Raw genomic sequence first — 16,920 nt, forward strand, 5'->3', positions numbered from 1 at the left:
AGAGTTCAAGATCTATGTGTTATTTTTAGTTCGTCCTACACAAATGGTCTCAGCAATATAATAACTTTTGTTAGCACAACAAATATTGTAGGCTACCAATAAACAGGAGTCATAAAATCTAATGAAAATTTAATTTGATTTTATGAATCGTTTTATTTTGAGGTATACATTGTAACTAGTGTTTGATTTTCAGCAAAACAGCTATAGAACATTTCAACTTCAAAATAATTTTTAATACCTGTGATTGTTGGGCTGTAAATATGGAGTTACGTGTCTCAAAGACAAAAGAATTGCTCTACAGCCATTAATCTAAAGGTGAAGATAAAACTAATAAAATCAGGCTTCTAAGAACACACTGTGATGGCACATGAGAAGATGTATAATCTCATGACTTGTCTGCAGTTTTTAGAGACGCAATGACTTCGACCTGTAGAAAAGTAATCTGCATGATATGGCAGACAGAAAAGATGAGTCTTAGACAGCTACAAAGCTAAATATTTAATGGCGACATTTCAAGACAGATCTGATCTCTCTAGTTTCTTCTTAACTGACATACCAGGAAAGCAACAGAAAGTAATTTACAGACTGAACATATGTCAAGTGTAATGTATACTAGAAATAAACATACATTGCTTCAAAACTGAACAACCAAATAAAACCAGTCACAAACAGAGCACACAAGATCGTGGATGCTACATGGATGGTAAAAACAAAATAAGCATATGACTGTTTGAAAACTGGTTAACTGAAATTATGGTATTATAGTTTCTGTCCATCCCTGATTTCTGCACACGAGTGGTTTCAATGTTTTTGGCTACAAAGTCCTCTTCTCAGGTTGAAATTCGGTAGAGGACTTGCTGAGGACTTCATTTTCCAGCCTAATCAGATAGATATGGCATTTACTGTACTGTATTGTTTCTTCTGTTTTGTTTGGTCTTTACTCCATTTCTAGATACACATCTGACACAGACCATATAACCGAACACATCGAGGTGGATGTACAGGGCCTTAAACAAAATGTATTTCATTAATGACAATGCTGCTTAATTAAAAAAAATTAATTTTTTAGGTCTTTATTTGCTTCTTGTCGTTTTTTGCGACATGGGGGTAAGTAGAGTTGAACTGGTATATTAAAAGAAAAAAAAAAAAAAAAAAAATCAACATATCCAAATGGGCTGGCATCACATCAAGAAAAAAAAAAATAAAAATAAAAAATTCCTACACATCCTGTTTGATTTGGCATCCCCCACCACATTGGATTAAAACAACAAATCACATTACACTTCTTCCTGGTGGTCCATCTCAGGAACAAAAGGGTGACATTGGGATACCACAAAATCAAAAATGTTCTGTGTCCATGAGTTTTATGTTCAGATGCCATGTTTATCAAATGTGTAAAAATCAGCGAATGCGGGCTGCCTGCTGTCAATGTGAAAAACACAGTTTGTATGTTAACACCGAGAATGCAGTAATATGGATATAAACACTACACATGAGCTATATCTTGATGCGAAAGGCAGTGGCCTGTGAGCTGGGGGGCTCAGTGGTGGAGGTGGACTGCGCAGTGGACTTAAACAGAGCTTTGAGGATGGTCTGGGGGTCCACCTCTGGAGTGGGCTGGGAGGAGGCTCTCTGACCGGCGGGGCGAGACAAGGGGGAGGGCAGACCGTCTTTCTTTGTGCCGCTGCCTATGCCTGGAGTGTCACTGAGCCTCCTGCAGGAGGCAAGGAGATGTCACAATTCCTCAAGATCACAGAGGGATAAAACAAAACCAACACGCTTTGTTTAATAAAATCCATAACTTCTGCACATTATATTTAGAAAAGGATAGTTGTCTTGAAAAAAGCATTGAAATTATTTAGACTAAAATGAATAGGGCAACAAACGAGTGCATTTACATTTCAATTTAAACTTACAATTTAATTACATCAATCCTTTTCACGTATTGAGTGGTTTACTTAAAACACTATCAATAACTTGAATAGAATGATCCTGTCACTAAATGTGTTATCTAAGCAACTGTTTCGTCAAAGGCAGCTCAGTGCACCACTAAACAGCTTACCAAACACTCAAATGCTTAATTAAATAAGATACTGAACTAATCCTGCCTGGATTGTCACTGCTTGCGTCGTTGCAAGTAATTAGAACAACATTTTAATAATAGTGCTGTCACTGTTCTTTATATTTAACAGAAATTACTGTGACATGAATTTCAGTCAGTTGGGGTAGAGCTCATGGGAAATATGCAAAATAAAGTATATGCATGTAAACACAATCAACTACAGATTAATTTGAAATGAAAGAATGAAGCCCTGTGGGGTCACTTACAATAGAATGGGCTGATCAGAAGTGATGACATTTCCCTGAATATGAAGGTTACACTTCATGGGTTGGCCTGCGGGACAAGAAAAGAAGATAATAAAAAACAAATTATACACACAAACAGCTAAACTCTAGCAATCTGATTAATAGCAGTCTCAGTGGTGCTGCTGACATCTAACTTGGCTGCTCTTCAGTTGAACAAAGACATGCAGTTTTAACATACACAGACATACTATGACATCCCTAACCGGCAAGCTTGTTGTCAGTACTGGAGTCATTGACCTGCATGCAAAACAGAAGCCAGAGCCCAAAAACCAGAGAGCCATTTGATGTGTGCGTCCTTGCTACTGGCACTCACCATCCAGGCAGCGATTGTTGTACTTCCTGTATGCGCTCACGGCGTCCTCTTTACGAACAAACACCACTTCAGCCACACCCACTTTCACCAGTCGTGCTCGCTTCAAGGCCCCGCACACACAAAACAGTTCCTGTGGACAAATAGATGGAGTGCAAAACAAGCACTGAGTGAGTCATCTCTGCACTACAGCACGTCACTGAATATCACACACACAACAAAAAGGTTATTGGCAATCAGTGTGATTTACTCACAACTATGTCTTCCTCAGTCACCCGGGGATGCAGGTTGTTCACCGTTATTTTTGTGCCCTCCAAAGGACTGAAAGCAGGCTAGAAAGAAATATGACGACACCACACGATCAAACATATGCAATGAAAATGCCAAATATCTTGATGAAAATCTCACTTGCCGTCATCATGAAGTTATCACCTCACAAAATCAATTTGGGTTTCAGATCTAACACAACCCTCCACCACTAACTGTGTTATGAAACACTTGACTGACTGTGTGTGGAAAAACCAAGTAAGCGGCAAAATATTCTTTGAGCTCTTTTGAGGTACCTGTATTAAACCCTAAATTTAATCACTGTGGCAAACACCATATACTGGCAGGAAATCAACTAGTTTGCTGTGACAGAGAGAGGAGGGAGGCGTATTGGGATTAAAAGTAAAGCAGGGGACAGGATTAAATTCCTATCTTGGAAATCTCCTATTGCACTGTATATCTTCTTATATAACATAAATCATTAAAATATTATTTTAAGATATATGTGTTTTTAATTTGGGACGATTAAGAGCCTGTCTACAAAATGTTTGCAGTAGCGAATGTTATTGGTCACAAAATGATCAAATCTGGGGACTACTCAGTAAGTAAAAAATATTGTTAATGTGGGGGAAATTCTGTATTATTGCCTATATTATTCCCATTTTAGATTTTATATTAGACAAGGTTCCACACACTGTATCCCAGTGAGGTCTGAGCACAGGTCAGGTTGACCTACAGGGTGTAGAGGCCTTAGAACAACCATGCACCTTCCTGTGAGAAACCTACAAGTCCTTCTCTCTGAAATAAATCAGAAAACTCTGTATGGAGGACAGAGAAAAGAGAAGATGGCCAGGTGTTTGTCACTGACAGCTTGTATGACAAATAGACAAGAACTTCTTTTTGTCTGTCACTGATCTGCCTATAAAACCTGATGTGACTTAATTCTTTGATCTTTGTCCCACAGAGGCATAACCTGAAAATGTAGGTCTACTGAAACTCTTAAAGAGCTGCTTTGTTTGAATTCACTACATTGCAGAAATTTCTGTAATACGGTAAACAAGTCTTTTGATAAACAATCACTGTTACTGAGGGAAAAATTACAATCAGCACCATTCAAAGTTCAATGATCAGTTAGGAGAAACAGCTCTCAGTGCACCCATTTCTTCTCATAAGGCTTGCTAAAATACTAAGCTACCATGATTGTTTAACTAAAGCTCATTTAAATATGTTACTGATTTGTATACAGCATAAAATCAAATTCAACTCAACAATAATATCAAATGAAGACAAGTTACAAAAGGGGGTGGAGAAATGCATAGTGAGCAAGCAGGAATGTTTACCTGAGGGGGAGTAGGAACTGTTGTGCTGGTTTCTGCTGAGCTTTGCTGGAGAGTCCTAGAGACTGGCTGTAGTGCTGCAGCTGAGGACCGGGTAGCAGCCATGCTGGTGTTGGGCCGGGTGGGAGCCACGGGGACGGGAGGACGTGGGGCTGTGTAAGCATCATTTTTTACCACCTTGGTGATTGGGGCTGACATGGAGAATGCAGAGCCTGCCGTGCCAGACTGTATAAAGTAAAAAATGGAAATGAAGCGTTTCCTTTAATGTGAGTGGTACGCATTTGTGTCGCTGTGTTGACACAGTGTGCAACATCAGATCAGGTCAGCTATACTGAAGCAGCTCTTACCCGTGATTGTAGCATAGTGTTAGCTGTTGTGATCTTTATTTGTTTACTGGAAATGCCATCGTGCTCATTTGAGACAGGCTGTGGGAGAAAAAATTATCTATTTAGTTTAGTTTTACAATCTTAGCCAAGATACCAGGAAACATTGTTATTCAGAGGAATCTCTCCATCTGTCATGTTTAAACATACCTGTATAGCTGCACGTATTCCACCTGACATCCCTACTGGACGTTGCTGTAAAGAGAAGCATCAATCATCATCATTAGAGTACAGTCAGTCTGTCTATGTGCTTTTACACTTCAACAAGTATACATACATGCAGGCTGTGTCGCTGATCTTCAAAGCCACTCATTTTAACCTTACCTGGATGGTCTTGGTTATTTTTAAGGGTGGTGCAGCAGCTGCTGCCTGTGCCTGAGTCCCTCCAATGCTCCTCTTGAGGCTCAGCCTATCACGGGCATCCATCATTCTCTTATTATTGCTCAGTTGAGGATTTGCAGCGCCCCTCACATTCAGTCCGTGTACATTAGGGGCAAACTGCCTTGAGTTCACACCGCCAAGATTGTTGTTGGTTTGAATCTGTATCTGTGGCACAAGAGCGTGGCTCTGTAGTTGGTGCATTCCTGCTGCCTTTTGCGTCACTTGTGCAGGAACGCTGAACTGATTCTGCCCCTGTTTGCGTGAGTTGATCATCTGACGAGCATCCTGCACTCCACCTGCTCCTCCCCTACCACGGATTTTGAAGCGAGCATCTTTCTGACCCAGCTTTTCTCTAGCATCTTTCACTTGAAATCCTGAAGGGGGACACGAAGATGATTCAGGGCATATTTAGTATTAATTCTCTGACCTATTGTTTTACAGTGAGCATGAGGCATAAGGAGTCTGCCATTTTTATCTGCTATTCAGTAATGGAGGCTTACCTGCTCCTCCTCCAAGCCGTTGTCTGACATCATTAATCCCAATCTTTTGCCGAGCATCAAAGCTCTTGACAGTCCCTCCTGCACCACGTCCAAACATGGGTCTGAGAAAGAAAAACCTTAGTTTTAATTCATAGATGGTACAATCGATGGAACACCCATCGGGATTTTTTGAAGACAGTGCTCCATTCCACATTTTTAAGTTCGTCATATACACGTTAAATATATGAAGTAATTGAGTATAAAGTATGTTTACTGCCTTTCATAACCACTAACAAAATAATTTTTTCACAAAGTACAGGAGGACCGCATTCAATCGTTGTCGTACTGGGCTCAATGCAAGAATATGATATCTGCTGTATTTTCTTGCGGAGTGGAAGACGGACAATGCTAAGAAGTTTTAAACATTGATTTGGACGAGCCACCACCCTAATTTTACCTGGTGGTTCCGGTAATAAGATTTGTTCAATACAAAAGCAAAACACAAACATTAGCATACTAACTAGCTTAGCCGCGACTAGCGAGTGAAGCTAAAACATGACGAAACTGGTCGCAGCTTTTCAAATTCTTATTTTCTGGCAACTATTAACCGCGAGTTCGGTTACAAAGCGGAATTTGGTTGCATAATTAATACTTATCCTCCACATTAAGCGTCGAATGGCTACAGACGTAGAGGCCTGCAGCTAATGTTAGCTAGCTTACTTAGCCAATGGTTTACGATGTACCCGCTGCTGGCTGGAAGAGCTAACATTAGTTTACGGTGGCCAGCAAGCTGCCAGCGGCTTTCTCTTCCCGCTATGGTTTTAGAAATGTTAGTACAAGTTGCCACGTCCTTGGTAAACAAACATTAATCAGTGCAATAATAGGTTTAATACCGTTTAGCCGGTGCCTTGAGGTTAATACCGCGCTGGCGTATAACTTCATCCAAAGAGACGTCTGCCATTTTCTCAATAAACCTCACAACGCTTGCGTGCATGAAAAAAACCCAACGACGACGGAAGCCGATTGGTGCCAGAAACGCAAACTGGCTGTCGGAAAACTCACTAAATATTTAAACATTTAAAATGTTGTTTGTTAACCATATGCTTTTAAAGTAGTGATGATACACACGGGTTACATTTATTAGGGACATAACCGCTGCATGGATTTATAAAGAGAACCCCTGCCCTGTTACAAACGAATAAATCTGCGATTGATTGCTCTTGACAAATGAACGTAAATGCCGCGGTACCCATGATCCTTTGCACTAAATTGCCACAACATTTACCCTGGTTTTGCACCACAATGTTGGTTTAAGATAATCAAAACGTCGTTTCGGTTTCGTAAACTCTCATTCTAATTTGATACAAACGGGACTGTTTGTGGAATCTAAAATAAACTGTTACCAACAATCCTTGTTGGCACCCTCACCGAGAGCACCTGAACGCTGTGCCTATGCCGATCCTCGAAAGTTGATTGAGTATGCCTTAAACTGATGAGTAAGGAAAATAACGACGCGGGGTGACGCCCGTGTCCTCGAATAACTATCGAGAAGAATTTTTGAAGGGGCAAAGGCTTGCCTGTACTGGTGACTCGCCTACTTTGCGAGATGCCTTGCAGGACCAGGGCCTTCCCCAACTCTCATGATTGTAAAAAAATAAAACCAAACTTAAAAAATCTATTGAGTCACTATGTCAATTTCTAGTCTTATAATAGGCAAAGTTGTAGCGCTTCAGTGGAAAAATTGGTGAGAAAGTAGTGTTCTAGAAAATGAATGAATACTAAATTAGGAGGAGATAAACAGAAGGAGATTTTAAATAGGAACGATCTACAATAAAAAAAAGAAAGGGTGAAATGTAAAGAGATATTATACATGACAAGTGGGGTTATTCAGAAGGAGTATATTGCACAGTTAGTGTATATTATATGTCGTAATTGTCACTTTTGGTGCATGAAACAAATGCAAAAACTCGACCTCAAAAATAATTTGTCATTTAATCCGCATATCGCCTCGTTTTTCTATTAGTTTTGTGGCATGCACACGCACCAAGAAATGGTCCCAGAGCATGACGGGAAAACTCCAAGTCCCATGATGCATTGGGACAGGCGCAGATCCAACCTGCTGGGTTGGTGCCCTCGAGCTGTTATAACCGCTGCCTACCGTCGCTGTCTCGCGGACCCGTTAGAGGAGAAATGGCCGCAGCTCTGTCCCGCGCCCTCAAGCTGCCAGGTAAGATGCTCTGTGCGCACTTCAGTTAGACAGAAAGACAGAGGAAACAGCACGGCGGATAATTTACTGAGACCGCTATCAGTCCGGACCAGGTGGTCTCAGAGGCTCCTCTGATGTCACTCTGCTCTTCACAAACATTTGATTCATTTGATGCAGCGGTTCGGTCTCACACACACTTAGCTTCTGCTCCACATCATCCCAAATTAACGGATGTGATTTCCACAGGACGTAACATGAGATAGGTCTGTTTTTTCTGTGTGACATCTTTCTGCCAAAGCCTCTCTGGTGTCTCCTGCCTCTTTAGCTAGCTGCTAGCTAATGTTAACCCAACACAAATCAACGTGCTGCTGCAGAGTAAACAAGCAAAGCATCATCACAAATGTGATGAATATTCTACTGTATGTATACTATGTGCTTTACACCTTCATGTGTTTGCTTTTGCTATACTTTGAAAGGTCTACAATTTACAATATTTATTTATCCATTACTCTTACATCAAAATAAGATCTATGTAATCATTATGGAATGTATTATTATTATAGGAGTAAAAGGATGTTACAAATGAGATGGTTAAAAAGCAGCTTTATCCTGTTTCTACTGCCTATTATCTATTATAAGATAAACTGCAGTACATACAGCTTAATAACGTGTATAATTTTGTGTGCCAAAACAGATTAAGATCTATATAATACACTGTTTAGCTTTAATTACACATTACACTCTTAGTGTAAAAAATGTCACATGTTTGAGACAGAATTTCAGTAAAATGCATTTTTAAACATTAAGACCATTAGAGGCATTAAAAGTATTATTGCAAAATTCCCAGAATAAAGGAGATACATCCACAGTGTACCTGCAAGAGAATATATTAGAAATTATGCATCAATAACACATCACAATACAACAATCATTTGCTCCCACTCATACTCTGACTGAGTGACCACACAAGGCAGGTCATCCTCACCGTCAGTGCCTGTGTCTCTGCAGGGAAGAAGGGCTCGGAGCTCGGGGAGTACGACCCCCTCACCCAAGCAGACAGCGAGGACGAGAGCGAAGAGGATGACCTCGTGCTCAACTACCCTCGAAATGGCCTCGGCAGGGACAGTTGCCTCGGCACGGGCTCCTCGAAGCTCCGGGGTGGCAGGTCTGGGAGACATGTGGGTGCCGAAGATGAGGCGCAGGAGGACGAGGAGGAAGAGGAGGACGAGTGGAGGGAACGACTCCCCAGCAAATCCAGGCAGGACAGAGACGACATGAAAGGCGTGCAGTACTGGAGCCACAGGGACTCGGGCAGGGACAGGGCCGGGGAGGACAGAGGGGGGTCTGGGGCGCTGGGGGGTGCCGGGCTAGGGGTCCATAGTAGTGATGCGGAAGAAAAGAGGTTGAGGATGAAGAATGCTGTCCGAAGTGCATTTTTCTTGGTGCCTCTGGTCTGCGCCATGTTGCTGGTGCTGCTGTGTGCGTTTCTGATTCCCTGCCAGAAGGGAGAACTGGAAAAGAGGCCGCAGTGGGAGAGAGCACTGGGAGATGCAGGAGGTAGATACATCACAGCAGCTACAGACACACTGGCTCAAATACATTTGTCATTTAATGGAAGTTAATGTAATAAACAGTTTGTTACAGTGTGTCAGTGAACAGTAATAATGCTCACTTTATAAAGGCTTACTGAGGAGTCTCTGTGGCTAGACAATGCTGGCTCACCCATTAATTAGTCAACTGTGAACCACAGGTTCTGTTTGAACATGCACCATGAAAGCATTGCAGAGTGGCAATAAGTACAAAGTTGACAGGACTGTGTCTTTATTTACCACACAATTATTTGTACCAGTATTTAAGAAATCAAACATGGACAACTCATCCAGGAAATGTAATTATCAAGGTTTTTATACTCGATTACTCTTCTGCATTTCATGATTCTCACATCTTTTTCCCATCGCTCCTGCTGTTACAAACTGTAGGTCAGAACACGTCATTTAAAAAGCAACTTCACGCTGATAGTTGTCAAAGCAGCTGGTATACATATAAGCTGTTTTGGGTTCTGCCGGTGGGCGGTGTTCATTTTGTTTTCCCTGTCCAGGTGTCACTCCGCCCGCGCTGGCGTTGTGGGACGTTGATGGTGATTCGGTGGAGGACGTGTTACTGGGTGTTACCGAATGGACCAATGACACCCATCTCACACAAGGGAGCAAAAGTATGTGAGGGATTCTTTGAAAAGGCTCGGCCAATTAGTCCTGATTTTGTTTCTAGTAATTATGTCCTTTACTTCTATACAGTCTACAGTGCGGTGGCCCTGTCTGCAGTCAGCGGTCAGGTGCTGTGGAGGAAAGTCATGCAGGAGAATGTGATGTACATCCAGTGTGGTCTGCAGTACGGCACCCAGCCGTCACCCGTGATCCTCATCAGCAAATCCATCATCACGGCAGTCAATGGCACCACAGGTTAGAGGACAAGCCACTCAAGCTACTTAGGTTTCTGTCAGTCAGTCTCTTCGATGTGTAGATCAACACAGTACTTAAATTAGATTAGTAACTACCTGGACAAACCTTCTGTATTTGTTCTCATAGTGTCATAGTCTGTTGTCTGGTTACTCTCAGCCACAACTAGATAAGTAGGTCTGTAGGTTAAATTCTTTTGCCGTGTAAAAACAAGTCAATAAGGGCAGTCCACCCGTTAAGAGGTTTCCTTTCACTCCCCAGGGAAGAACTTGTGGTCGGTCTTGCTTAAGAACATTGAATCCCAGGCGGTGTTACTTCCAGACCTCCAGGGCGACTCAGTCCCAGATCTGCTGATAGCCACCCTGCCTGCAGACGAGGTATAACCATTACAGCCACTCCCTCTTTTCCTCACCTATATCACGTTACACCGAGGCATTCAAAGATGACACAAATGGCTGCCATTTGTTGGAAACGATGATCGATTACACGGTCTGTTTAATCACTCCTACTAACAGCACGCAAATAAAGTCACTTCTTACTCTAGTTACTTACCTGTACGTTAAAATACAGTTTAAGAGTTAAAAGAGCTGGAGAAAAGCCAGTTTATAGGTTGAAATAGAATAATTTCACTCATTTTCGATCACTTTCTACAGCTAAATGAAGCTGTGCATTGGTGCCTCCAGTGACAGACCCTTTAGCATCTATAAGTCTTACAATGGTGCTGTAGTTTGGCATCACAGTGATGTCATGTTTCCAGGCCTTTGCATTCAGTGACTACATACCTATTTGTGCCATGTTCCTTGTCAGGCTTTGGATCTCTCCCTGACCTTGATCTCCGGGCTGACGGGGGCAAAGCTCGGCCATCCCGTGCCTTTCAACCTCACGGGACAAGGAAAGCTGATCGGTCCTGTGCTGCATGAGACACAGAAAGGGGCACACTACATCCTCTTTGGACTAGGTGAAGGAATAAACCACCAATAACTGAGTTAATTTACATTATTTCTAAATAATTTTAAAGGTGGCTTTACACGACTTTGCGTCGATGTCTTTTGCACCAGGTAATGTAGAGGCCATCTCTCTGTGTGATATCTGCATCCGTGCCACTGGCAAACTGCCCATAATTCAGGCACTTAGAAGGAAGGATCCAGGATGGGAGGGACTCAAGAAAGCCAACTCCTCCTCCTTCATCCACATTTACAGGTACGCCTCAGTGACTGGCACATGGCTCTGTACAGACGCTTCTATGTTAAATACCAAACTTTTGATCAGTTGATATGACACTCTGATGCAAGACCCACTACAAGTGTGAACCACTATATTTCTGTCATTTCTGTTAAATGTGACAATGACTAGTGGAAATGACTAGTTCACTGTCAGTTTATTAGACAGTTTAGACTCTTACAAGTCATAATTCCATCTCTGTTATATTCTTTCTAGAGGATCTGAGCGTGTGGAGTTTTTGCTCCCTCTTGTGGCTGGTTTTGGTAACAACCACAACAGCCTGGACACCGTTTCTAACCTCAACTCCACCAAAAGTGACTGGGTGCTGGTGTATGGCTCCAGCAAACTGTCAGTGCTCAGACAGAAGGACATCCATAAAGAATGGACCTTCAACTCAGCCCCCATTCACAGGTACACAAGCCCTGCACGTCACTGTGTCACCGCCAAGCAATGCCACCATTACGATGAGACAAAAAAAACAGAATTAACCTGAGGTATCAAATTCAGCCACAGCGTTACACTTTGAATCAGTGTCAGTCATTCATGTATCATAAATCCCAACATGAAAACCCTGTTTAAGCTTTTGAAGTGCTGAAAAAACAATGCATGTATCATTTTTTGAGTTTTCCCTGAAATATTTCTTTGCCTTTCACAGCCAACCGGCCCCAGGACACTTCAATGATGATGGAGTCCTTGATCTTTTCATTCAGCATTCAGCTAAAGGGATCATGCAGGTAAATAAACACACACTTTTACAGACATTAATCATACAGACAGACAGACATCACATTAATACAGGGCTCAAACACAAATCACAGGTTTAACTGCTCTTTTTAGTCTGGCGATGTGACAGAAAAAAACAAAATATAGACTCTTGAGGATGTATACTTAATTATTTACCTTTGACCTCCATGTTTGCTCTAATTGTACCTGTTCCCCCGTCTCTCAGGCCCAGGTCATTGATGGGGCCAAAGGGCATCTTCTCTGGACGGCAGAGTTCGTGTGTCCTCGTCTTGTTTTGGAAACTTCGGCAATCTCCACCTCAACCGGCCAATCAGCTTTCCTCTTTTGGGCCAGCGAGCCAATCAAAGCACAGAGGAATGTTATCAAGACAACTGTGAGTCTGCCATTGAGAACAAGAAGATTATCTGGTCTGTTGAGTATGACCTGGAACTCATGTAGGAAAGGTGATTAAACTGTGCACTCTGGCTGTGTAGGTGGCACCAGGTGTTGCTGCAGGAGAGCCGCTCATTAGAAAACTTTTCCTGTTGCATCCTGCGTATCCCACAATCCTGCTGGAGCTCACCAGTACCACAGACACTGCAGTCACCTCTGCAGGTAAAGGTTAAAATCTACTCTACCTGCAGCAGCAATATCTGCTTTAAAGCATAGATTATTTATCATTCACTCTCCAAAACGTCTGAGTGCCAAGCTGTCTTGAAAAGCATGTCAGTAGCAGATGAGAAAGGATGTGATTACACAGTAGGTAATGCCGATGTTTTACTTCCCATCTCTGACAGTGAGTTACCAGGAGCGCCAGAAAGACGCCTCCTACATCACCGTGTCCTCCCGACCCACGCCGGACTCAGAGCCCGGCGCTCGGATAGTGAAGAGCATGAGCCTCAGAGCTGCTATCGCCAAGGCACAGATTGTCAGACTAGTGGAAAGCAACAAGACTGGGGAACCTGTCAAACCTGGCGCGTTTGAAGTCAACAAGTTCTTCAGGCGCTTGTCCTTTAAAAACCAGGTGAGAAGTGTGAGATACAGTCAGTCAAATCAGATTTGATTGATTACACTCACTGGTGAATCTGTCTTAACTGTGTTGCTCTTGTTCAGTGATGAGCCACCGCTGCCGTCATGCCTTGTGTCGCTGCAAACGGTACGACTAAGAGGACTCAAGTGGGGGTGAAAGGGACAAACGTCACGACAGCTCTGCACTAAGGAGACGCTGAGTATTCATTCGGAGCTCTGTACATCTCATTTGGTTCACTCAGCATGAATATCATTTCTGTTACTTGAGAAAGAGATTTGCTTTTCTGTATAAAAAGATCATTTGTAGATAGGGACTTTGTTCGTATTGTTCTGGTTTACATTGTGTTTGTACAAAGCTTATTTAAATTATTTAACTTGCATTTGGGGAAGTCTTTGACATTTTATTGAGTGTTTATGATTGTTTGGACTTGATGGCAGAAGAGCAACTTTATATTGTAGTTTCTTACTGACAGTGAAGCACAACAATGCCGATGAAAGAGCATGTAAATATGTTTACAGTATGCATCACTCATGTAACTCTTCCAGGGCCAGTATATTCAAGTGGTGTCATCCCTCAGTCACATGCATTTTTTTCTTTTTTTTTATCATTAAGCCACTAATAGTGTTCTTCCTGTCCATCATTATGTTCAGTAGTATAGGGAGTCTGTAAATATCTGATGCTGTACAGTATTTATTGATTTGCTTTAACGTTTTGGAGTTATGTTGTCCGTTTTTTTTTAATTGATATATATAATTAATCTTTTTTTTCTGAATATGTGGCCTCTAAAAGGTATGGCATTTAAATGTAATCTGCAACTTCACATATTGCAAGAGAATTTATGAAAACCAATCTTTCCAGCATCATGTGTCATTTATTTCAACCTCACCCGACATCCAGTCAGTGGAGGGTTATTAGAACAGTAGAGCGGTGTGGCGTTACGGCGCCGCAGGGGGGCGCTGTTGGAGCGCCGCATCCACAATTTATCCGAAGTTATCTGCAAACACTGTCAACATGGCGTCGCTCCTCGGTCGCTCGGTCAGTCTGTCCGCCCTCAGAAACGCCCGCTCCTCCCGGCACACCCCCTCCAGTGGGGCCGGGAGGACCGTGACACCGAGCCGGACCAGCGTGAACACTTCCTCCGGCGCCATTCTGCCCAAACCCAAGAAGGTGAGTGCTGCTCTGACGGGTCGGCGCGCTGCCGTGAGACCGTCAGTGTTGCAGAAATAGAAGTCAGCCTCGGAGAAGCTGCTTCGCATGAACTAACCTGGTTGTTTCTGTGCTGGGGTGTGTGGCACCGGGGAGCAGACCCCCTTCGGCCTCGTCCGGGTCGCTCTGGTACTGGTGCCCTTCTTGTATGTGGGGACTCGGATCAGCAAGAACTTTGCTGCGCTGCTGGAGGAGCACGACATCTTCGTCGCGGAGGACGATGATGACTGAGGGGTCTGTAGGCTTCCTGGTAATCAGGTATCATCGTCTGGGATTATGGGCTTTCGCTGTGACTCGTGGCAAAGTACACACGCGCACGCACACACACACACTCACTCTCAGCCTGTTGAGTGTATGTGCACAAGCTGCATTAGAAACATTCAATCTCCTATTCCCATTCAGAATAAATGAAAAACTGTGTAACAGCCCTTTAATTTAAATGGCATGTAAGTGGTAATTTTTTTTTTTTTTTTTAATTGTTACTACAAACACCTTCCCAGTTTTAAACTATTAAATAAAACATTAAAAAGCAGTACAGCTTTAATTTCGCCATATTAGCATCTTAAATGCACTGTTAGGGGAAGACAGCATAATTCATTGCAATGCCTGGTGAGCTTTATCAGATGGGGATTTTGCAGCAGCTGACAAACACATTTTAGTCAGAGATAAGAAACTGTGTCGGTTATGGCAGTGTAAGATAGCAAATGCTAAATCACCTCTCACTCTCAAACTTCTTCTTCCCTCCACAGGTCTTCTTGTTTTGTCACTACAAGCGGGCCGAGTCTATGAGCCTCTGAGCACATAAATGCTTTCCCGTAGTTCCCTCTGCTGTGTTTTGAAGTCGCCTCTGTATGCAGGGTTTTTGCTGATGTCGATAGCGAGGTAGAGCTGTCCCATTGTGAATGAATCATACTGTATTTGCATGCACTACTGAAGTCTCAATAAAGGAAATAACAATTGAAATTGCAGCAAAGTGCAGCGACGTGCAAGTTGGTGGTCTTTGTGCACATCAGTAACACAAAGAGTTTTCTGTCTGTCTGTCATTTCTATATACACACACACACACACACACATACATACAATAACCAAAAGACATTGTTGTGAACATATTCAATATGAATTTTACTTGAGTTTGTGCACCAAATGTCTCATCTACTGGCAGATTATGAAGTAACTGTTCACAACACTGTCTTTGCCTTTAAGAGAACCCCAGTGAAACCATGATTCTGAATAAAAGACACAACTGTAGGTATGTGAGCGTTAAGTGTGTATTTACAGTAAGGGGGAACATCTGTCACACCAGACACGAGCCAAGGGGTCAGAGGGCAGCAGACAGCTCCACAGTTCAAGGGTCATGACTCCGATAGAATTTGGACAGGAAATCAGTGGGACGCGGTTCCTCGGTCTCGTTGAAATAGCGCATTACGTGGGTCTTTTGCTTCCAGATGTGGATCGTTTCCTGGAGTTCCATTTTCCCCTGTGGATTACAAATGGAAAAAGGTTTCAACACACCCTGGAAGACACAGCAGTAGTGCTCTGAATAATAGCCTACATCTTCATCCATTTAACTGTAGTCTACAGATCAGTGATGGGATGTTTTTACCTTAATGACCAACATGTCAATCACACGGGGGTCAGTGACGTGCTTGTTTTTGTCGAACATCTCCCTCACTTTGTCTCTTCCCTGGCGGGTTGTGACATCCAGCTGAAACAATGTCACTGTAGAGGTATAAAGAAAATGTTTCCACCAAATCAACTTCATCCAGGAACTCGTTATGATCTAACTTGTTTTTACATTAAGGATAAGACTGGTGATAGTCCACATATTTCTCACTGCCATCAACATAACTGAAAAGACCAAAATCATTAACTTTCGGACAATAATGTTATTACAGGCTTTAGCTACACACAAGACACATGGAATATTTGACAGCCCGTTTGAGCCTTTCGTGTGTCAGATATAAACATGCCTTCCACAAAGGATGATCGACGCCATAAACTAGGAAAAAAATACACTTTGCATAGAGAAATACAGCGCTGTTAATTTAACACCAGTATCAGTGTGCTTCATTCATAGCACCACAAAAGCTTTATATTCATAGCTCATGCAAACACAGGTGCTAGCTCAGTTATTATTTAGAAGCTAAATAGTAGTATTTGAAGTATTTGAAGGGAAATGTACTGTACGTGAATGTATGAGGGCTGCTATTGTGGAACAATGTTTAATATTATTAAAATGTGCTCTGTTGTGGTTTGCTTCTGTCTGCTAGTAGCTAACGTTAGACTTTATGTTGAACCTCCACACAGACACGACCTTGACGCTAGCGCTGGCTTTTAAACTCCTTTTAACCGCCAGGGCGGACAGACATACCTGTGTTGGGGACCTCTCGGTACCAGGCTCGGTACAGCTCCCGGACCCTGCGCTTAGCTTCATCCAGGTCCCGGCTAAAAATCGGTTTGACCACTTTAGCAGCACCAGCTACTGCTCGACTTGACGCTGTGGACGCCATGACTACTGCCGTAACAGCGTTTCCGGCTTTACTTCTTCTTCTGT

General features: G+C 42.6%; 4 protein-coding genes and 1 non-coding gene across 5 annotated transcripts; 3 read left to right on the top strand and 2 right to left on the bottom strand.

Moving 5' to 3' along the window:
- Window positions 1-483: 483 nt before the first annotated feature.
- Window positions 484-6,486, bottom strand: poldip3 (polymerase (DNA-directed), delta interacting protein 3). Its single transcript, XM_070847652.1, has 10 exons — window positions 6,418-6,486; window positions 5,546-5,646; window positions 4,989-5,419; window positions 4,815-4,859; window positions 4,629-4,706; window positions 4,285-4,506; window positions 2,932-3,009; window positions 2,681-2,810; window positions 2,329-2,395; window positions 484-1,714 (listed from the first exon to the last, which is right to left on the bottom strand). Exons 1-10 carry the CDS (start codon window positions 6,483-6,485, stop codon window positions 1,498-1,500), a joined length of 1,437 nt encoding a protein of 478 aa, XP_070703753.1. The 5' UTR covers window position 6,486; the 3' UTR covers window positions 484-1,497.
- Window positions 6,487-7,003: 517 nt separating this feature from the next.
- Window positions 7,004-7,157, top strand: LOC139217397 (U12 minor spliceosomal RNA). Its single transcript, XR_011585608.1, has one exon. It is a non-coding gene; the product is annotated as a U12 minor spliceosomal RNA (small nuclear RNA).
- Window positions 7,158-7,695: 538 nt separating this feature from the next.
- On the top strand, window positions 7,696-13,892 carry fam234b (family with sequence similarity 234 member B). The gene is made up of 13 exons (XM_070848368.1): window positions 7,696-7,751; window positions 8,739-9,287; window positions 9,829-9,942; window positions 10,025-10,189; window positions 10,448-10,563; window positions 10,994-11,144; window positions 11,245-11,386; window positions 11,624-11,818; window positions 12,063-12,141; window positions 12,357-12,524; window positions 12,625-12,745; window positions 12,928-13,154; window positions 13,244-13,892. The coding sequence occupies exons 1-13, from the start codon at window positions 7,715-7,717 to the stop codon at window positions 13,244-13,246; spliced, it is 2,067 nt and encodes a 688-aa protein (XP_070704469.1). The 5' UTR covers window positions 7,696-7,714; the 3' UTR covers window positions 13,247-13,892.
- Window positions 13,893-14,171: 279 nt separating this feature from the next.
- LOC139217271 (essential MCU regulator, mitochondrial) lies at window positions 14,172-15,337 on the top strand. The gene is made up of 3 exons (XM_070848590.1): window positions 14,172-14,327; window positions 14,466-14,624; window positions 15,116-15,337. The coding sequence occupies exons 1-2, from the start codon at window positions 14,172-14,174 to the stop codon at window positions 14,595-14,597; spliced, it is 288 nt and encodes a 95-aa protein (XP_070704691.1). The 3' UTR covers window positions 14,598-14,624; window positions 15,116-15,337.
- Window positions 15,338-15,620: 283 nt separating this feature from the next.
- On the bottom strand, window positions 15,621-16,906 carry ndufa6 (NADH:ubiquinone oxidoreductase subunit A6). Its single transcript, XM_070848248.1, has 3 exons — window positions 16,738-16,906; window positions 15,970-16,085; window positions 15,621-15,843 (listed from the first exon to the last, which is right to left on the bottom strand). Exons 1-3 carry the CDS (start codon window positions 16,874-16,876, stop codon window positions 15,712-15,714), a joined length of 387 nt encoding a protein of 128 aa, XP_070704349.1. The 5' UTR covers window positions 16,877-16,906; the 3' UTR covers window positions 15,621-15,711.
- Between the last annotated feature and the right edge of the window lie 14 nt (window positions 16,907-16,920).

The sequence above is a fragment of the Pempheris klunzingeri genome, chromosome 17 (assembly GCF_042242105.1).
Source record: "Pempheris klunzingeri isolate RE-2024b chromosome 17, fPemKlu1.hap1, whole genome shotgun sequence".
NCBI classification, from domain to species: domain Eukaryota; kingdom Metazoa; phylum Chordata; class Actinopteri; order Acropomatiformes; family Pempheridae; genus Pempheris; species Pempheris klunzingeri.

Excerpts from the sequence above, each read along its gene's own strand:
- poldip3 (XM_070847652.1), bottom strand. The coding sequence starts at position 6,485 with ATGGCAGACGTCTCTTTGGATGAAGTTATACGCCAGCGCGGTATTAAC. Across the intron at positions 4,507-4,628 it reads ACACTATGCTACAATCACGG|TCTGGCACGGCAGGCTCTGC; the intron begins GTAAGAGCTGCT and ends TACTTTATACAG. Across the intron at positions 3,010-4,284 it reads CAGTTCCTACTCCCCCTCAG|CCTGCTTTCAGTCCTTTGGA; the intron begins GTAAACATTCCT and ends ATTTCTTTCTAG.
- fam234b (XM_070848368.1), top strand. The coding sequence starts at position 7,715 with ATGGCCGCAGCTCTGTCCCGCGCCCTCAAGCTGCCAG. Across the intron at positions 9,943-10,024 it reads TCTCACACAAGGGAGCAAAA|TCTACAGTGCGGTGGCCCTG; the intron begins GTATGTGAGGGA and ends ACTTCTATACAG. Across the intron at positions 11,819-12,062 it reads AACTCAGCCCCCATTCACAG|CCAACCGGCCCCAGGACACT; the intron begins GTACACAAGCCC and ends TGCCTTTCACAG.
- ndufa6 (XM_070848248.1), bottom strand. The coding sequence starts at position 16,876 with ATGGCGTCCACAGCGTCAAGTCGAGCAGTAGCTGGTGCTGCTAAAGTG. Across the intron at positions 16,086-16,737 it reads CCGAGAGGTCCCCAACACAG|TGACATTGTTTCAGCTGGAT; the intron begins GTATGTCTGTCC and ends ATACCTCTACAG. Across the intron at positions 15,844-15,969 it reads TTGACATGTTGGTCATTAAG|GGGAAAATGGAACTCCAGGA; the intron begins GTAAAAACATCC and ends TGTAATCCACAG.
- LOC139217271 (XM_070848590.1), top strand. The coding sequence starts at position 14,172 with ATGGCGTCGCTCCTCGGTCGCTCGGTCAGTCTGTCCGCCCTCAGAAAC. Across the intron at positions 14,328-14,465 it reads TTCTGCCCAAACCCAAGAAG|ACCCCCTTCGGCCTCGTCCG; the intron begins GTGAGTGCTGCT and ends ACCGGGGAGCAG.